At 42.8% G+C, this 18,703-nt stretch overlaps 1 protein-coding gene across 1 annotated transcript in view; it reads left to right on the forward strand.

Annotated features, from left to right (window-relative positions):
• Positions 1-451: 451 nt before the first annotated feature.
• The window catches only part of HSPA4 (heat shock protein family A (Hsp70) member 4), a 481,472-nt gene continuing 463,220 nt past the window's right edge, over positions 452-18,703 (forward strand). The window contains exons 1-2 of the mRNA XM_085618072.1: positions 452-785; positions 15,047-15,104. Of these exons, the coding sequence (XP_085474198.1) occupies positions 679-785; positions 15,047-15,104 (165 nt within the window). The 5' untranslated portion in view covers positions 452-678. The remainder of the gene's footprint in view (positions 786-15,046; positions 15,105-18,703) is intronic.

An 18,703-nucleotide genomic window follows, 5' to 3' on the forward strand; every position in this document is an offset into this window, starting at 1 on the left:
ATTTTAACCTAAATTGGCACCCCCTTTTATAGGTAATTTAGACGACTAAGTTAATTTCTGTCACAGTAGTTCGTCTATTCTACAGTAAACATGGATAATATTCTAGGTTGTTATTTTGCATTGGTATAAAAAATATAGATGGCCATTGACAACAAAAATAAGATTTACTTAGTTCTGGGACGTCACGATCTTGATTCTTCCGATTCCAGCGATGTAAATTCCTAAATGTTCCTTTGTGTATGAAAATACCGTTTGCCTGTCTTTCACATGGCCATCACCGGATTTTTAATTATCCGTGCCTGTCCTTCACATGGGTAGGAGTGCGGATGAGAAGGCACAGCGCCCTGCAGATTTTGCCTGACCCTATTATGGGTACCAAAGCGACCTGCCACCGACCTTGCGCTGTCAACGATGTGAAGGCATATACCGTTGGAGGATCCTAGCTTCAGGCGGATGTAGATTGTGACGTCAAAGATCTCGCGAGCGACTCGCGCTCCTTCCCTCCGCCCACACACTGTGAGAGGGACGAGAATTTTCGAGATTTTGCTCTCGGCTGCCGGTCTTTCCTTATTACCCGGCGGAGCCTGAGATAGCTTCCATTCTGTGTGAGGCAGCCCGGTTTCTGCGCTCAGCGCCAACCGCGAGTACAGACAGAGCGCCTCTTGAACTACGTGAATCATGTCCGTCGTGGGCATCGACGTGGGCTTCCAGAGCTGTTATATTGCAGTGGCCCGAGCTGGCGGCATCGAGACTGTTGCTAACGAGTACAGCGATCGCTGCACGCCGTGAGTATCCGACCATTTCTTTCTGATTCCCACTGAACGAATTGGGGCCACGCTAGGTAAGGAGGCCTCAGCGTGACAGAAAGGCGAGTGTTGCAGCGGTTTCGGTGACTCTGCCCAGAGGTTCTGAAACTGTCTGCGCCACGGCGTTCCAGGCTACAGTGCCAACACAGGGACGGCACAGTGAGGCCTTCCATGCTTCCCACCGGTATTTATATTCTTACGACAGTATACCCAGTCATCCATTCTCCAGCACGTGCCTTGAATGTGCATTAGCACATGGACTGATAATATAGCACTGCCTCGATTTGGGATCCCGAGCAGGTTCAGTGCCATCACTGGCGCACAAACTGCTTTACCAGTTATCAGCAGTATCACACTCGTATCGCCAGCGAACCTATCGACAATAACAAGCTTGCTCTTAACCCTTAGCTCGCCAGCTGAGGCAAGGACTCTTTTTTTGTGTGGTGGAAGTGCGCTATATAAATAAAGTCGTAATACAAATATTTAGCACACTGTTTACCAGCTCACTCTTCTCAGAACATAGGGTGCTTGCCCACAGACTGATTGCCCATCAGTGCCATCTCATTATCAAGTCACCAGGAATAAACTTCTCCTCAACTACTCTTCTCAGTGACAGGTCTTCATTTAGCCCCTACTCACACATCTGGTCCAGCATCCCTACCACTTCACCTGATACTTTTAATGACCCCTCCCAATTCAATGCAGACACTGACAAAGTGACAGCTCGCTGATCCGCCAATGCCCCCGACGTTCGGAGTGACATGACACATCACCTTCTGTCATCCAGTTTGATACATCAGTGCACCCAGACAGATAGGTACAAAACCTCAAGGAATGCATATACTGCCAAAAGGACAGACTTGCAATTTAACGGAACGTTTGTTACATTCGGTATCCAATCCCCGAAAGACCGTGGTGCAAAAATCGATTGTTCGCTCGACTGCTTAGTTTTATTAATACACCAGAAATGTTTTCATTCCGACCCCGCCAGAAAATGAGCAGAAGTAGTTGTAAATTCCTACCCCACATAAACTGTGTCTGCGGTGCGCCTGGGGAATTAGTTTGTTTAGGTACAGTAGTTGGTCACGGTTCACGTCGGTAGGCATCGGGTCCGTACTGTGTCTGAACGTGTCACGTGTCTTTAACTGATTTTAGAAGAATCAGTGTTTCAAATAGGGGGGCCTGACTCCACTTGAAATGTATTTTTCATTATACTTTAAAATAGGTGTGAGGAAGCGCGCTGTCAAGAGAATATGTATTCCAGGCGTGTTTGTTTTACATAAAAATCCTGTTCATATCCAGATTGTATGAATTCGAGCTCCATTAAATGAAGGTTAACATCCATTTATTGTGCAAATAAGTCGCTTTAATTGCAAAACCAACTCTAGGATTGGTTTGTACAGCACTCTTGTCGCGGATTGCTTTTATTTTGTGGTGCTAAAATTTCTTAGTCTCTAAATCCATACAATGGGACACTAATACACTTTTGTCGAATGTTGTACTTCATGTGGTGTCCACATCATCATGTATTTTATTGTAGTTGTGCCCTGTAAACTGAGCCAGGTCCGTATTTAATGTTGCATCTTACGATGAGGTACCTCTTGTGTTTGGTGAAAAAAATAAAATAATGACTGTTGTTGTTTTCTTGAGCCAGTCCATGTCATATTTTTCAAATAAGAGCAGGAACCAATAGGTTTCGAAAAGCTGCACGTACATGTTGGATGCTCTGAGTGTCTGTTCCTGAATTTCGGACTGCGTTACTGTGTAGAGAATCTGGAGGACAGAGAGGAGTATTGTGGAATGTAGCTTGGTTTATTTCCATATTGTTATTAGCCAAAAAGCCTTTCCCCTGCCAGATAGCCAACTGGATGTTCCATTTTATCTGTGCCATAGTATAGGTTGGGAGGAAAGGAATGGATATATGATGGCAGACTAACATTACTCCTTCATAAGAAATGTAAGAGTAAATCGAATAAAGTTTTATTGTTATGCACACAATTGGAATACATAGTGCACAGACTCCATCATTGTTTTTCTTAAAAGTGGTATTCTTTATTCATCTTGTTTTTTTAAATACTTTTATTTTCTGAATTTTGACATACCCTACAAGTTTCGTCCCTAAACAGTAACTTCTTCAGGGCTACAAGGCCTAGATAATACACACACAATTAAAAACCATTATACAAATTCTTTAAAAACAAAATGCTAACATCTTACTTATCGGTACAAAAGGGGGTGGTGATGGACAGAGCATCCGAACCAATCAAACACTCACACCCAGTCAACAGATCTGGGTTTGATCCATCACCGTTCTTTAGCCCACTCTGACACCCCAGTTCAGACATGGCCATATGCAAATCAGTCTGACCCTGTGCCTCATGGGAACAGTCCAGCCCGAACTGCCAAGCCATGCCTTCCCTGGACCGAAAACAGGGTGTGAGTGTTTGATTGGTTCGGATGCTCTGTCCATCACCACCCCCTTTTGTACCGCTTTGTTCGCCATAAGTTGGCAGGGTATGCTCAGACGTGAGTCCCTTGCTCACTTTGCCACTGGATTCAAGCAAGCCTGGCTGAAGACGGCTGAAATGCCAGAAACCGGTCCTAGGAAGGTTGTTTCCGGTCCAGGGAAGACATGGCTTGGCAGTTCGGGCTGGACTGTTCCCATGAGGCACAGGGTCAGACTGATTTGCATATGGCCATGTCTGAACTGGGGTGGCAGAGTGGGCTAAAGAACGGTGATGGATTAAACCCAGATCTGTTGACTGGGGGTGAGTGCTTGCAATGTTCAACACTCTGTCCATTTCCTTTGGTTTTAACATCTTACTTATAGCGCATATATTTTCAGGTTACAAAGAAATACAATAATATGCTATGTAATGTAAAAACAATCTAGTTCATATCCTACAATGACATAATCGCTGTGCACAATGCATATTCCTCTGATTTCATTTGACCCAAATTCAACAAAGTTATTTTCATGAGACTAGTAAAACAAACACTTATATCTTTAAAGTTCAAACAGCACGTAGTTCAGAAGGAAGGGCAATTCATATTCCCAGAGAGACCAAGCTTTTTATCATTTAAAGTGTGATTTCGCAAAAACCACGTCTTTCACTCCGGCCTTAAAGGACTTTCCTCCCCTATTTGCATATTATTGCGTTATTTATACACAATTTTAAAAATTGACAGTTTTAAGACGGATGCATGGAGAAGTTGTGAATTCTAAGTTATGTTGTAATGATATTTGGAAATTGCTTCCAATATATCTTGTAGCGGTAGTTATGTGCGTGTAGGCAGGAAATCCCAAAAGGCCTTGCAGAACCATTTGCTCCCTACTATGTTTTTATTTATAAAGCTTTATATACTGCAAACTTGTCCCTGAAAGTTTATCGGATCGCTTTACAAATATTACAGTATGTAGAAAACAGGATAACCTAGAAGCATAAATGGAAGTAGAAAACAAGACAACCGAGAAACATAAATGCTGTAAGTACTCATTACAAATCAGTAGAAGGAGTGAGTTAAATACAAAGGCATAGCGGTTATTAGTACAAACCCTGGTTTGGGAACTGCGTCAGATCAGTACCTGGATAAATGAGACATTGGGTTCAGTGTATAGTTTTGTTCATTAGAAACAGTTTGACTTCTTTTTCGAAGGATGTGCTTGAAGGGTTCACTCTGACTTCAAGGGGCAAGGAGTTCCAGATTCTAGGTGCTAATCCGGAGAAAGCACAGTTGTAGGTATTCTTTTTCCAACATTTTTAAGTTTTCAGTAATGCGCTGGTGCTTCTTGACGATCTGCCCCCACCTGAGCATTCCAGTTTATCGGCTAGGTACTTAGGCGTGTTGAAGTTCAAGGCTTTGTGTCATGCAAGCAATTTTCATCTGTATTCTTGCCTCATAAGGGAGCCAGTTTAGTGCCTTCAGTTCAGGAGTGATTTGATTGTTCCTTTTAGATCCAATGATGAGCCTTCCAGCTGAGTTGAGGGATGCCCTTAGTGGAGCCAAGTTAGATCTCGGCAAACCACATAGGGTTCAACTCCTATAGTCTAATCTGGGGGTCAATAGAGCTTGCAATGCTGATTTTGGAGGTCGTCGAAGGGGAGGAAGGGTTTAAGTTTTCTTAGAATGTTCATTTGAAAGTTTATTCCTCTGGTGGCTGAGCCGATGTGTTCCTGCATGGTGAGATTCTTGTTGAGCGTCATTCCCATTGATTTTGTGGAATCTATAATGTGTGGTAGGCAGTTGAAGGCTGTTAAAATGTTTCATCCAATCTTCAATGTTGTGGGATCTTTTTGGTGGGTCAGTTAGGAGGAATTCGGTTTTGAGCCATTTGAGTTTGAGGTGGTTCCTGGTCAGCCAGCCAGTTTATTTATTTATTTATTGCAAAGTTGTGTTGAGTAATCGGATATCATTAGTAGAGGATATTTTTAGGTATAGTTGGCTATCACCTGCATACATGGTGTATTGTACGTTGGAAAATTTCTGATTTTCGGTGAATGGCTCCATGAACGGGTTAAATGGAGTAGGTGATTAGGTGGACCCCTGAGGGACCCCCCAAGGTGACAGGATTGGTGAAGACTGGGATTGGTTAACCTTGATTATTCAAGTTCTGTTGTTTAGGAATGAGGCCAGCCAATTTGAGGCTGTCATGTTTGACCGTATTGAAGGCTGGGAATAGGTTTAGGAGGCAAGATTCATTTTGATCTAGTAATCTGAGTGCGTCATCGACAATGTGTGTAAGTACTATTTCCGTGCTATGGCCCTGATGGAAGCCGGACTGGAATTGGTAAATAAGGTGGAATTGAGCTATGTGGTTGCATAGTTTGGTATGGACCCATTTCTCCAGGAGCTTTGCCAGCTATGGAATGGTGGAGATTGGACGGAAGTTATCTGGGATAGTGATGGTTTGCTGTGGCTTTGTTTTTGTATGTAGGTTATCTGCCCTGGTTTTAGGCAGTCTAGTAAAGTCCCTTGAAGTAGGGAAGCATTCACTATCCAGTCCAGAGAAGTAGTAGAGAAGTTTTAATTTCATTGAAGAAGATAGCTGGTAGCCGGTTAAGGACGTAGATTGTTTTTGTAGAGCCATTTCATTTACCTATATTTCTTTGGCATCATTTTGCGATACGGCGCCTTTTGTGGTTTCCTGCCTACACAAACATAACTACCTCTTCAAGTTATATTTGTAGCAATTTCCAAATATCTTTATAACTTAACTTTGAGTTCACAACTGCCCCAAGTATATCTCTTAACTGTCAGGTCTAAATCGTGTATAAATAATGCAATGATTTGCAAATGAGGGAGGAGAGTCCGTTAAGGCTTGAGCAATAGATTCTTTTTTTTGTGTGTGAAATCCTGCTTTAATGACAAAAATGCTTGCTCCCTTACACATGATCTGGGGGTGTGCATTGCCCTTCCTTCTGAACTGTGTGCTGTATGAACTTTAAAGCTATGTGTTTGTTTTAGTAGCCTCATGATAATTATAACTTTATTGAACTTGGGTCAAATGAACTTGGAGGAATATGCATTGTGTACAGTGAATTGTAGGGGATGAACTAGATTGTTTTGAAATTATATAGCATTTTATTGTTTTATTTTGTAACCTGATAATATATGCACTATAAGTAAGCTGTTGGTTTTTTGTTTAAAAAAATTTGTAGAATTATTTTAGATTTTGTATGTATTATCTGTCTTGTAGCCCTGAAGAAGTCTGCTTGGGGACGAACCATGTTGGCTACGTCTAAATTAAGTTAAGAAAAGGTTTAAAAAAAGATAAGATTGCGAATAAAGAAACCACTTTTAAGAAAAACCATGATGGGAGTATGTGCACTGTTATCCAGTTGAGTGCATAACAATACAATTGTACTCCATTTTACTCTTAGATTTCTTTTGGTGGTTGGTGGGTGCTCTTTTGAATTAACTTATAAAGGTTTGATCCTTTGCCGAAGATTAAGTGACTGGTCTTCCAGACTCGTGCACCACTTGTTCTTTACTTGGTTGAATCAACTAGAAGTGATAAGTGCGATTATAGTTGCCTCAGTCTCTTGTTCTAAATTACTTAACATTACTCCTTGTTTGCTATTTCCTTCAGTGCGGGTTTTTATGCTGCTCAGAAACTCACATCTTTTCCCAGATGGAAAACAAGAGACTATGAATAAACTGACAGGTTGCATGGTCAGGCAAGAAAAATCTCAAAAAATGCATTAATTCTGAATCGTATTTTAAAATGATAAAAATCTAATGGACAAAACCTTTAGGTGCAAAGCGAATGTAGTTTGAAGTAAGTCATTACGTGGTCCCACACTTCTTGAGGCAGGTATATCTTCTTTCGATCGATCAATCAATTTGATTAGAAAGAAGATGCTTTGTAGGCAAGGTACTTAAATGGCTTAAGTGGTATATAGAGGAGAGAATTTTGACATTAAGACCTGTCCTGGCGGAAGAGTACTTATCAGTAGGTATTCTGCCAGGCTTAGCCTGTGAGTCTTCTATAAGGAATTGCGTGGTTTTGGACTAAATAGTAAATTAGTAGATTTGTTGATAACTTGTACTTAACATGGAATGTGTTGGTTTTGAGACACTGTAGTGTATGTTGCAGCATTCGTGAATTACTTGGCAGCATTTTATTCGGAAAGCAACGAAAAAGTAGTGTTACTGCTTCGAAAGAACTGTCCTCTAATTTTACAATCCCTGCCAGACATGTACTCCAGGTTAACTCGGGGTAAAATTATCATGACCACAGAAGTAAGACAGTGATGTTTAGTCTTTCCAATTTTATCCTTCTTATAGTGTAATGATAATGTAATCATGCATTGTGACAAATAAGCTAACAATCGTCAAGTTCTTGTCATGCCTCGTTTATGTGGACTATCCTGCCCCCCTCACAAGTACAGGCCATGTCCTACCAGCACTGTTAACTGAGCTCGCCAAATAGTGCAGTCCAGCGACATGTTAATAAGTCTGAGTTGAAAGTTCTGAAATGGGGCCTTCAAAATGGCAGTACCAAGTCCAAGCAGTTCACCTGCAGAAATTGCCACTGTCAAGGGTCAGCGACTAACTAGCCTTGTTATTTCAAGCATTAGCCAAGACCATTTTGTTTTTAATGAAAATAAATATACCATATATACTTGCAGATGTTTAAGTCAGCCCCCTTTATTTATTGCTCTGCTGTGAAGTCTTTCACATTTTGCTTCCGCCCTTAGAGCATACGGCACAGGGTCAGCCCACTTTAGCCATTGGCTTAGCTGACTGTGAAAGAGTGTATTCTGCTCTTGCACAATATGCACATCCATACAATTAGTCCTCCTCCAGTTCCAGGGACTACTTTTGCAATGTGTTTTTACATGAACAAAATTACTTTTTGGCATTTACTCAGTGCTTGTTGTCATGCAATGAGTGTCTTCATATAAAAACCGTTCACAAACAAAATAAGTATTGGCAAAGCTAAAACGTCCGCCAGTGCCAGACCTATTGACTGTGGCAATTTTTGTCTTTGTGTTCCTTGGATTTTAAATGGAAAAAAGCTTATTTAATCCTGCTCAGTCGATACAGCCATTTCCAAAGGGCAGACTATCTGCTTTATTACAATTTGTACGTGGATATTGACACCATTCATCACATTAGAATTTTTTGGGGCCAGTTTAAATTATGTATGTTCGTATTCTCGCATAACATCTGATCATATTGTTCCGAGTACATCAAAGATTTTACATGTACAGCACTTAATATTATTCCATACCCCAGTTTAGCATTACAACATCCAGAGCACAACAAGCATTCACATCCGAGTTATACAATCAAACCCCCCCACAGTTTTTCTCTTTATGCCCTCCTTTATTTTTTCCTTTCAAGGAGAGTCTATTATATGGAGGTTTCGGCAATCTAGTCCGCATTTCTGCTAGGCACGCCCTATACATTGCTTTGCCAGAAATGTGCCCAATGAAAGCAATTTATTCCTTGTTTTATAGCCTTTTTTGGTCATGAAATATTCCTTATAAACCCTGCTTTATGAACTGCTCCACCATTACCTGCATTGTCCTCTACAGGCAATCAACAATGCATTCCCAGAAGGTCTCAACTTCCTTACTCAGTAGATAAAACTTTTCTTACTGCTAAGAAATTAGCAATTATGAAAATAGGTAAATTGTAGCAATTAAAATAATGCGTTAAGATAAACTCTTTTTACTTGTTCATAGGCATTTCTCCAGTCAGTCTCTGTGAAAGGCATCAGGAGTTATCACCCCCTCTCATCCGTCCTTTCCAACTCTGTCCATCACCAAAGTTGCACACAATAGTTTTTAATTTTCGACTCCTTGCTAAATCTAGGGTCCTCTTAATCATAGCATGCTTTTCTGGAGCCCCCGGAAAGGACCTCCGTGTTTTTTTAGGTCTCGCCTGGCGTTAGCAGCACACGGCGCTGCTCTCGCCATGCAAGGGCCTTTTGTAATTGATTCAAGATGTGCACGCATACGGAGGGACAAAAAAATGCACGCGCATGTGGGCAGCCCGATGCCATGTTTGCATGTTTGTTTACTTTAATTAGCTTGCGCTTGGTGGCATGTGTATGGACAAGAGATGTGCGCGCGCATGGCTGCGTGCTTTCGCTCCCCCCCCCCCCCGTCTCCGACTTTACTGTTTTAAAATGTTGGTATGCATGGTTATCGCGCGCACATGGCGGCGTGCTTTCGCTTTCCCTCCCTCCCCCAGGCCTGCGTGCACAGAACCAGTCATGATGGTGCAAACATCGACTCCCAGAGGGCGAGCAGCACGTGATGCCTGGGTTCATGGGGTTCTACGCAATTCACTCCCAGCAGCTCACGCCGCGTGGACAGCGGCGGCAACTGCTGCTGATTGTGTGCTCTGAGGTCGTGTGTGCTTTGTTCCTGACTGTTCCTGCCCCTCCACCATTCCCTCCCTTTCTCACTCGCGCTCTCCCTCTCACCTTCCTATGTCTCTCTCCCCCACTTAGCTCTCTGTTTTCTCTTACATCTCTATTTTCATCCTTTTCTTTCGCTCCCCCTCTGTTTTCTCTGTTACACCTTCTCTATTTTTCTCCTTTTCTTTCTCTCTCACCCCTTTCTCTCCCTTGCCCGCGTCTATCTCTCCCGCTCTGCTTCCCTCTCCTCCATCCCTCCCTTTCTCAATTGTCTCTGTATGTCACTTTCTCGACTCCTCTTTCTTTCTCATCCTGCTGCCTGGCTTTTGTCGCCCCCCTCACTCTAAGGTGCCTGTGATATGCCTTCTCTCATGCCTCCGCCCCCCCACCATCCAGCGCAAGGCTGCACACCGAGGCATCTGGACAGCTTTCAGTTCTATTCTCCGCTGTCCCCTGGCGGGGCCCGTGGTGGGGCCTCGGGGCACCTTCACCTCTGATAGTCACTGGATGTGAGAGGCTTCAGATGCCGTCTCTGCGCATCCCTGGAGCCCTTCCGAGCGCAGGGAGAGAAGGGCGTGTCAGCGGATCTCTATCCCGAGCTGTCACTGTCCCAGGTGCGTCCCTGGAGGCTGGGGGTCGAGGGGTGGGGGGCAGGGAGTGCGGCGTAGAGGAGGGAGGTTGCACAGACCAGGTGGCGCGTGAGCTTTCGAATAGATTCGGTCTATGACAGGCTCAGTCCACGACTTTCACGTGAGATGAGTGACATCAAGAGACTTAGTCCCCTCTGCCTCCTTGAAGTGTAGGGGCACTCACGTTTTGAGTCGCACCTGTCTCTGCCATACTATGACGTGAGGGATATATTCAGAGAGTGAGTCTCCTCTGTCACTCACTTCTTGTGGTGAGGGACATACTTGGACCATACACCCCCTCTGTTTCTCTCACTTCTTGGGGTGAGGGACAGACTCAGACCACAGACCCCCCCCCCCCCCCCCCCTCCCCCCTGCTTCTCTCCCTTCTTGGGGTGAGGGTTACTCAGACCAGTGAGGGTCACTCTGACCACGCGCACCTTCAGCCTTGTAATGAAGGATAAACTCGACGGACCAGGACTCTCTCCCAGCACTGTTAATCTTGTAGCTGGCTCGGCCCCTACTTCAACCCTGACTTGCGGGAAGCTCACAAATATCCACTAGGCACTTCAGCCCACGAGCTCTGACTTTAAATTAGTTTAGGACTTGCTTTAGCGTGCACAGAGAAGCTATTTTAACATCTAAGGTAAACCCACTGAGTCATCCCTCCCTTGCAGAGTATACTCCGGAGTGCAGCATGTATGATAACCCACTAAGCTACCTCAATGAGTAGGAATCAGTAACCAACGCTGCCCTGTAGCCATTCACAGTGGCCCACTGATCAGTGCTACTGGGACAGAAGCAGGAAGCCTGCAGGGTGTGCACAGACGTGTGTTCTAGGAGCTGTAACCCACCGAGCTGTCGTACGGACCCTGAATGTTGCATCCAGAGTTGTACTGCGGGTGCATTAACCCAGTAAGCTATCCTATTGGAGTTGAATCCTGTGCATATGGATTCCACGCAGACACAGATCTTTGAAGCAGACTAACGAACCCACTGAGCTATTGTAATGGGCACACCCCTGACACCTGAGGTTGCACACAGTTTTGTGTATTACACTAAGATGTGCTGTATTCACTTTTAGCTCACTGCGTAGTCTTAGCAGGACTGGAACGTATGTCCTGGGAGTACATCGCTGTAGTAGGAGCCCTAACCTACCTAGCTGTCTCGCTAGGGCTGGAAAGAGAAGCTATATAAAGGTGTATACAACAGGTTTTTAGCTAGGTCACTGAGCGCATGTTGATAGAGAACCTTACCAAGCCCTCTCCTGGGAGAGTGGTGGTGCCTAGAGAAGGAGATGCCTTGACCGGGCTTAATTTGAGCAGGTGTCTGCCGGAGCTCAGCCTCATACTTCATTTTAGAGCATATATACGTAACTGAGGTGGCTGTGCTCTGATTCCCTGTTTTGCAACGACCAGATACTTGTACGTTTGATATAAAATAACAGCTGCTCTGACCAGCTTTACTAATTGTGAGAGACACGCACACATTTTTATTTCAAGTACGAACCTGCTAGCGCCCAAGAGATGCCACTGGTTTGCCTTCCCTGGCTGACTTGAGCCAGGATGGGCGGGGTCAGTGATTGGAGTGACCACCTCATTCCAGATATTTATGTACCCTGTCTCCAGGTCTCACCTCTTCACCTACAAATTGTTTTTAGGTTTGTCAGTCTAATTAGTCCAATGGGAGCAGAGCAAAACTACGGCTCCCAGAATGCATTAGGTTATCACACAAATCTCCAAGGCTGGAAACTGAGTCCAAGATGATCCGGAAGGAGGTGTCACCCTATCTGCGATTATACTTCCAATGTAGGATTTAGTTGTGTGTATATTTAGAGTAAAAGATGAGCCTCCCTGCATAATGTCTTTTGGAAGATCAAGGAGTAGGGCGTTGCAGTAGCCAAGTCTTGAATTGGCCAGGGCCCCAAGAACCGTATGGTGGTCTTGGTTCAGAGAGATGGAGGAAAGAGTGTTGATTTGTGGATTGAAATTTTGCCTTCTGTTCCCTCTTGTGAAATTGTTTTGGTACTCCGGGAGTACCAGGAAGCCCAGGACAGATATTTTGGCCAATACTAAACCATACCAAGGGCCACCTTCGAAACTCCCACAGTATTTCAAACCATCTGCAGTAATGCTGTGAGCAAATTATTGGTTCATGAACTTTGTATTTTTCTCTTTCATCTGGCCTCTTTCTGACTTATGTTGTGCTTCTATTATGTACACACTTTCTTTTTAAGTGTTTCATTCTGTGTTTTTTGTTGTTGCTCTTAGCTGCGATTTGTCCCCTGCCTTGGGAACTACTCCGTAAGTGATGGGGCAGTCTTTCGAACATAAACCACTCTGACAAATTTCAGTGGCACACACTCATTTTTCATAACCTATCCCCCCTCCAGAAAGCACCAACAAAGCATGTGGTTGGGCAGACCATATCACCACCAGAGTACACCAGAAAAAAAGCATAAAAAATGTAATGGGTCTCGTCGTTTATCAAGTTAAAGCCATTTGCTTTGCTATACAATACTATTGGCAAAGCAAATGGATTTAACTTAATCAAAGGCGAGACCTATTGCATTTTCAATGCTTGTCTTAACTAGTGCCTTCATTAGGTTTCTTTGTTTTCCAAAGAGATTTCTCGGGGAACCAGCAAAGTCTGCAGTAACTCGTCTTAATTGGAAAAAGACTTCCAGCCCCTGCTAAATTCCCTGAGCTGTAACTGTAAAAAATCTAATTTGCTGATGTCTCTCATAGTTGGGTTAAGGGGGAAATATATTCCCAAAACAAGTAAATTAAACAATTTGGCTTATTGCAGTCATTTATCCTGGTCCCATAAATTGAAGTTTGGTGCAAAAATGATATATAATAACATTTAACTAAGCGGTCTGATTGTCTCTAGTTAAAAAATCTACAAATTTATGACAGATGCCATTTAAAAGGTAAGAATTCCCTAAAAAAAAAAAAAAAGTAATGGGGAAATAAGTCAAAGCGTTCCCTGGTAGAACACTTTTTAAAAAAGAAACTAAACAACTGTATGCAGTCTATGAAGTTAGCAAATGCTAGAAGACTCTTCACCAGAGTGCAAATGAATGTGGTTGGAGTTCCCGAAGTCCCCTGCGTACGAAAGGTCCAGTAGGGTCCAAGTTTTGATTGTATTTTGACGGCTATACTATGCTCTTTATACCTATGATAAGTGCCTCTGGTGTGTATCTTCAGTGCTCGGTGCCCTGGGCTGGTTGCTGATTTCCTGTGGCATGTGACGAAATGGCATTTCATACAGTGTTTTTATTCAGAATATGGCGAATTCAGCTCAGCTTGTAGCAGGGCGATCCCCTGCAAAGATGCAGCAGCTTTGCAACATGCATGGGATGTCAAATGAAAGGCTGTCCAGCTCATATAAGAACACACTCAACAAGAGCCTGTCAAGTCATCTAGGGAAATGGGCATCAGCACAATATATCATACTGGGGTCCTCAAGCCTCATTACCCGAGACACTGGTGGGGAGGGTGGTTCCCAAACATGGAATTATTTGGGTAATTGATCACTGATCTTTCTCCCATGCCCTGCTTTTGGCAGAATTGCTTAATGAGTGGGCCAAAGTGAAATCGTTTTTCTGAAACTTATATGTTTAAAGTATAAGCAGCAAGTCTGAAAACTAAATTCCGAACACATTCGAACTTGGATATAAGAACCAAGGGACTGCTGCTATAGGAAGCAGTTGTATTTTTTTTATCAAGTCAATATTATTGGTGCTGCCATTTACCGGTGTGTGTGTGTGTGTGTGTGTGTGTGTGTGTGAAGCACAGAGCCCAGTTTTTGTCTTTACTGCAGGAGGCATAAATTCAAATTTGCTTTTACTTGCTACAGTTACCTTTTTACTTATTTAAAGTTGGAACGTGTGGTAATTCAAGATTTGGTTTCGAAGCTTCGTTGAGTTCTGCACGCTAACGTGTTTCTAATTCCTTATTATTAACATTCATTCTTTTCTGTTTTTTGGCCCAGGATGGCCTCTGAGACCTTATCGCATCTTACTGTATGGTGCCTGTCCCTGTTCATTGTTCTCTTGAAGGTCATACAGTGGGTTTGCTGTAACTAAACTTTAAATGATTGATTTTGCAGGGTCAAGATTCTGATGGGTTAGTTCACAACTTTTGGTGCTCAGTTTCTAAGATCTAAGACTGTTTACTTTTTTAGAGTTCGTAGAGTACTCTAAAGTATGAATGTTGCTTCGGTTAGTTGAAGTGGATTTATCCCATTTTGCAAGTGTCATTTTGACAACATTGCCTGTCATAACATGATCAATTAAATGATCTACTTTGAAATTAACTCTGCTCTTTGGACGATTAAAATTGGGAAAGGTGGAAATGCACTTTTGCTTAGTCACTTAAGGTAAGGGCTATGTTAATCGCTTTTTGCTTTGTTTGGAGAGTAAGATTTTCAGTTGATGAGGCTGTCTCGTCTGGCACAGTCTGCATTTACTTCAGTGGTCGTTTGGTTCTATTCTTTCCAACTGTAAGCATGATACAGTGGATCAAATAGTTTGAGGACACACACCCATCTCCAATGGAGAGCTGGGGTTGCTTGAAGTTTAAGTGCATTTGGATGCTCAGTATCAAAATGTGAACAATTTGAATGGCCATTCATTATGCAAATGGGTCCTTTATGTATTAACCTTAATCTAATTGTACATTTTCATTTAATATGCATCTGAGAAATGTTTAATTGATATATTTCATGTGTTCTAGGGCATGTATATCCTTCGGTCCCAAAAACCGGTCAATTGGGGCAGCTGCAAAAAGTCAAGTAAGTTAAGTGGTTTTTTTTCTTTTCTTTCCCCTCTTTGTAAACACAATGAATAAGCAGTAAGTGACAGGATTTGTCTTTTTTATTTAACTTGCCACCACGATTCAACTCATTATTGTAAGTAATTTTCAGGCTCCTCATACCCTGAATGTGTTTTTACTCACGGAGTTGGATCACTGCAGCTCGTCTGGTCGGTCTTATGTGATCAAAAAATGTTTTTTTGCTCTGGCCATAGGGTCTCTCTTCCCATTTTTGCCTGATTAACCCTGTTAACCATATCTGTTATCGCAAGATTGCTTTGTGAGTGCAGCTTATTTATAAATCATGACTATTAGATTTGTTTTCTGTAATCGTCTCTCATGATTTTCTATTGGCTTTCCAACATCCTAAGAGTCCTTTATTCTTCGATTTAAAATCATATTTTTGAGTAGACTTTACTGGGGAAATTTCATTTGTTACTCTGGTTGTGTGTTCTTCATTGTCTTTTACCTACCAACGTTACTCACATTTGAGTTAAGTGTTACTGCCACTAGTTTATCATCGTCGTATTCTGTCACTAATGACTACGGGTAGACCGGTGTAGATATGTTGGGAATGGCAGATATAACACCTGGTCATGTCATAATCAACCTGTTATTTCGGGTATGTGAGAAAACATCAATCGCCCTTAAAAGCAGTTTTTCTCTTTCTCATGTCTGGCAGATGAATAATATAACGTTTGTGCATTACCTTCCAATTTCTGTCAGATTTTTAAGTATCTTGGTCATGATGGGTGTAGTGTGAGGGTCACCCAGGGATATGGAGCTTAACGAGCCATGTGTTTTGTGTTGGTCCAGAAGCTACAGTAGTTTAGATATCTTTTTTTTCTCCTCCAAATTAATCCTTCAATGTTTGCTGGCTTGGATTGAGAGTGATCAATCTCCAAATTGGGTTTTGTTGGAGTGTGGCATGCTAACTTGTAAGAGCAGATTGTAGACTGAGTCTAGGATGTGAGTTTTTTTTGTTTGACTGATTCTTTGAAGGGATTGCTGTATTAAGCACAGTGCCTTAGTCACAGACCAGCCAGAGAATGTGGAAGCTGATGCAAAATCAAGATTGCTGGGGGTGATAGGATATCAGGGTTTACAGTGTAAGTGTAGTCTAGCCCCTCTGAGTTTTGCTCCGGTTTCTAATTTTTGAGAAATCTTGATTAAAGTCTGTTTGGTAAATCCTGGCAGAGGAGTAAGTACTTGAGTGGCTTGAGCTCCTTGGCAGAGAGAGAGGGGCAAGGGGATTTTATGTTGTAACGTGGCTAAGGGAAATTCATTCTGGGATTCTGAGCATATTCGTAGGTCACTTCACAACACCACAGATAGGTATTGGAGAGGAAGACCTTTGCTCTGGCTTTATTCTTAGGCTAATTGCCATGCCTTACGATTGTCTTAACTCTGTGTGTTCTGACAGTTGTTGTAGAAAACAAACAGCTGTGGGAGTGTGAGAACAGTTTGTCAATAGGAATAAGAGTGTCATTGTGACGTGTATTGCTTGATTGGTAGGGCTTTACTTGTATATGCTGAGAACTTATGTGGGTGCATGGTGTACACGGTCTCTTCATATAGCATTAGAATTGCCCAGACTTTTTCTCACGATGATCTTGTGTCTTGGAGGTTTATTTTTTTGTGTAAGATGGGGCAATGCTATAGGCTATCCAGATTTGTTCTGAATAGCCAGTTTAGCTGCATGCTGAACGATATTGTTTAGCAAGTAAGAAGTTGGTGGTGTATATATTATCGTTGGGTGGAAATAATACCTTGGAGTTTTGATGGGTTTGGAGAGGGTGTTAGCGGACATTTGATTTGGTGTCCAAGGCTAGTGTTGACTGACCTGAGGCTTATCCACACCAGGATAGAAAGTCGGCTTGGCAGATATTGATTACTTGCAAAAAAAACTGTTTTGCTATGCTGGAACTAGATGTCAGTTGGCATGTTTGAGCTGGAGTGAAGGAAGGCAGGTGGCTCTTGACTTTGGTTTTTGCAAGGACAGATAGCTAGCATAATGATTCTATTTGAGAGACACAATAGGGTTTTGCTGTGCCAGGGAGCGGTGCTTATCGGTTAAGGGAGGAGTGGCAGGATAGTGGTGGACATGTGCTAGAGTATTAATGCATCGTCGTAACGGAGTAGAGGAAGTAGCTGAGTGTGGCTGTATTTGCCTAGAAATCGAAATGGTTGGAGGAAGTTTAAAATCTGAAAGGATGCAGATCAAGTAAGGGCCTGTTGGAGGTGATGGAAATATTTGGGAACTGGGTGATAGCACAGTAGAGTACTTTAGGGAACTTGGTTTAGCAGGCTTGAAAGGGAGTTTGTAAAGAACAAGGAAGTGGAGTGGGTACAATATAACAACAAGCATTGGCCTAGCCAATAGGTCTCGCCTTCGGGACCTTATAAGTGTTTAGCCTTGCAACACTTGATGTTGTTGCACCAAGAATATTGTGCTGGATAACTAAACACTTATAAGGTCCCAAAGGCGCGACCTCTTGGCTATGCCATTGCTTGTTAGACCTTCTTAGAGATTCTCGTTGCTCAAATGATTCAATTCTGATAATTGTAGGTTTCCCTCGTCTTCGGTGCTTGATTTTTCTTGTTAGAAAGTGTCACTCATAGTCGTTGAATGTCAATCGCAATTACAATGAAATTATGAAAATGTCGCACGTAAGCAATCTGAAACCTTGGCAGCTATGGGAGTCCCCTCACCCACTGCAGGAGGCGTACTCGAAGCACTGAGTGAGGCGAGGCCGCCCAGAGCCTACGGGTGTTATTCACCAGTAATGCCCTTGTTGTATTGTGTACACGTGAGGTGTAATCCTCAGACTCCTCCCCCAGGGTCAGACTGGCAGACAGGAAAGACCCGGGTCGTAAAAAAGGCTCTCTGGCCGGTCACCAAGTGCTACGACCAACATCGGTTTCACATTCATACATTCATTCAGCCATACACGGACCCCATCGGAGGACAGACCAGGTCCAAGTATCCAATTACAGAGCGACTTTTCACATGAAAAGGAAGTGGAAAGGCTTAGATTTATTCTTAACATCAGAAACAAACCTTGGCAACACTGCGCTTTAACCCTTAACCCTTCAAAATCTTCCCGCTTTTAGTGTCTCCAAATCTGACCTTGTGTGCTGAGCTCGGGGCGGCCTCTCTCCCACGGGTCAGGGAAGCGACTGTACACCCCCTCTTCACTACCACCCGCCCCTCCTACCCCCACCTCTCCTGCTCCGAAGCAAACACCACAAATAAAGCGAAATATTGCACATTGTAATGCAAGGGTGTTTCTTGATTACATTCGTAATTTTAGAAACCAATGTAAATTATTACATAACATAAAATCAAAACAAATCTACAGTTGAAAAAGATACACTTTACGAACAAATTAAAACATCAAAATGGTACAATGAACTTCTTCCGTTTATTCAGAAGCGGAAGTTGTAGGAGAAATTCCACTAACAAAACACATTAAAATTGTTGTGTTTTCTGATGGCGAAAAGCCCTCTTCGTTATTAAACTAAACAATTTAGCGAAAAGACCGATTTATAGAGCGTCATCCCAATGAAAGCCGTACA

The sequence above is a fragment of the Triturus cristatus genome, chromosome 7 (assembly GCF_964204655.1).
Source record: "Triturus cristatus chromosome 7, aTriCri1.1, whole genome shotgun sequence".
Lineage (NCBI taxonomy): Eukaryota > Metazoa > Chordata > Amphibia > Caudata > Salamandridae > Triturus > Triturus cristatus.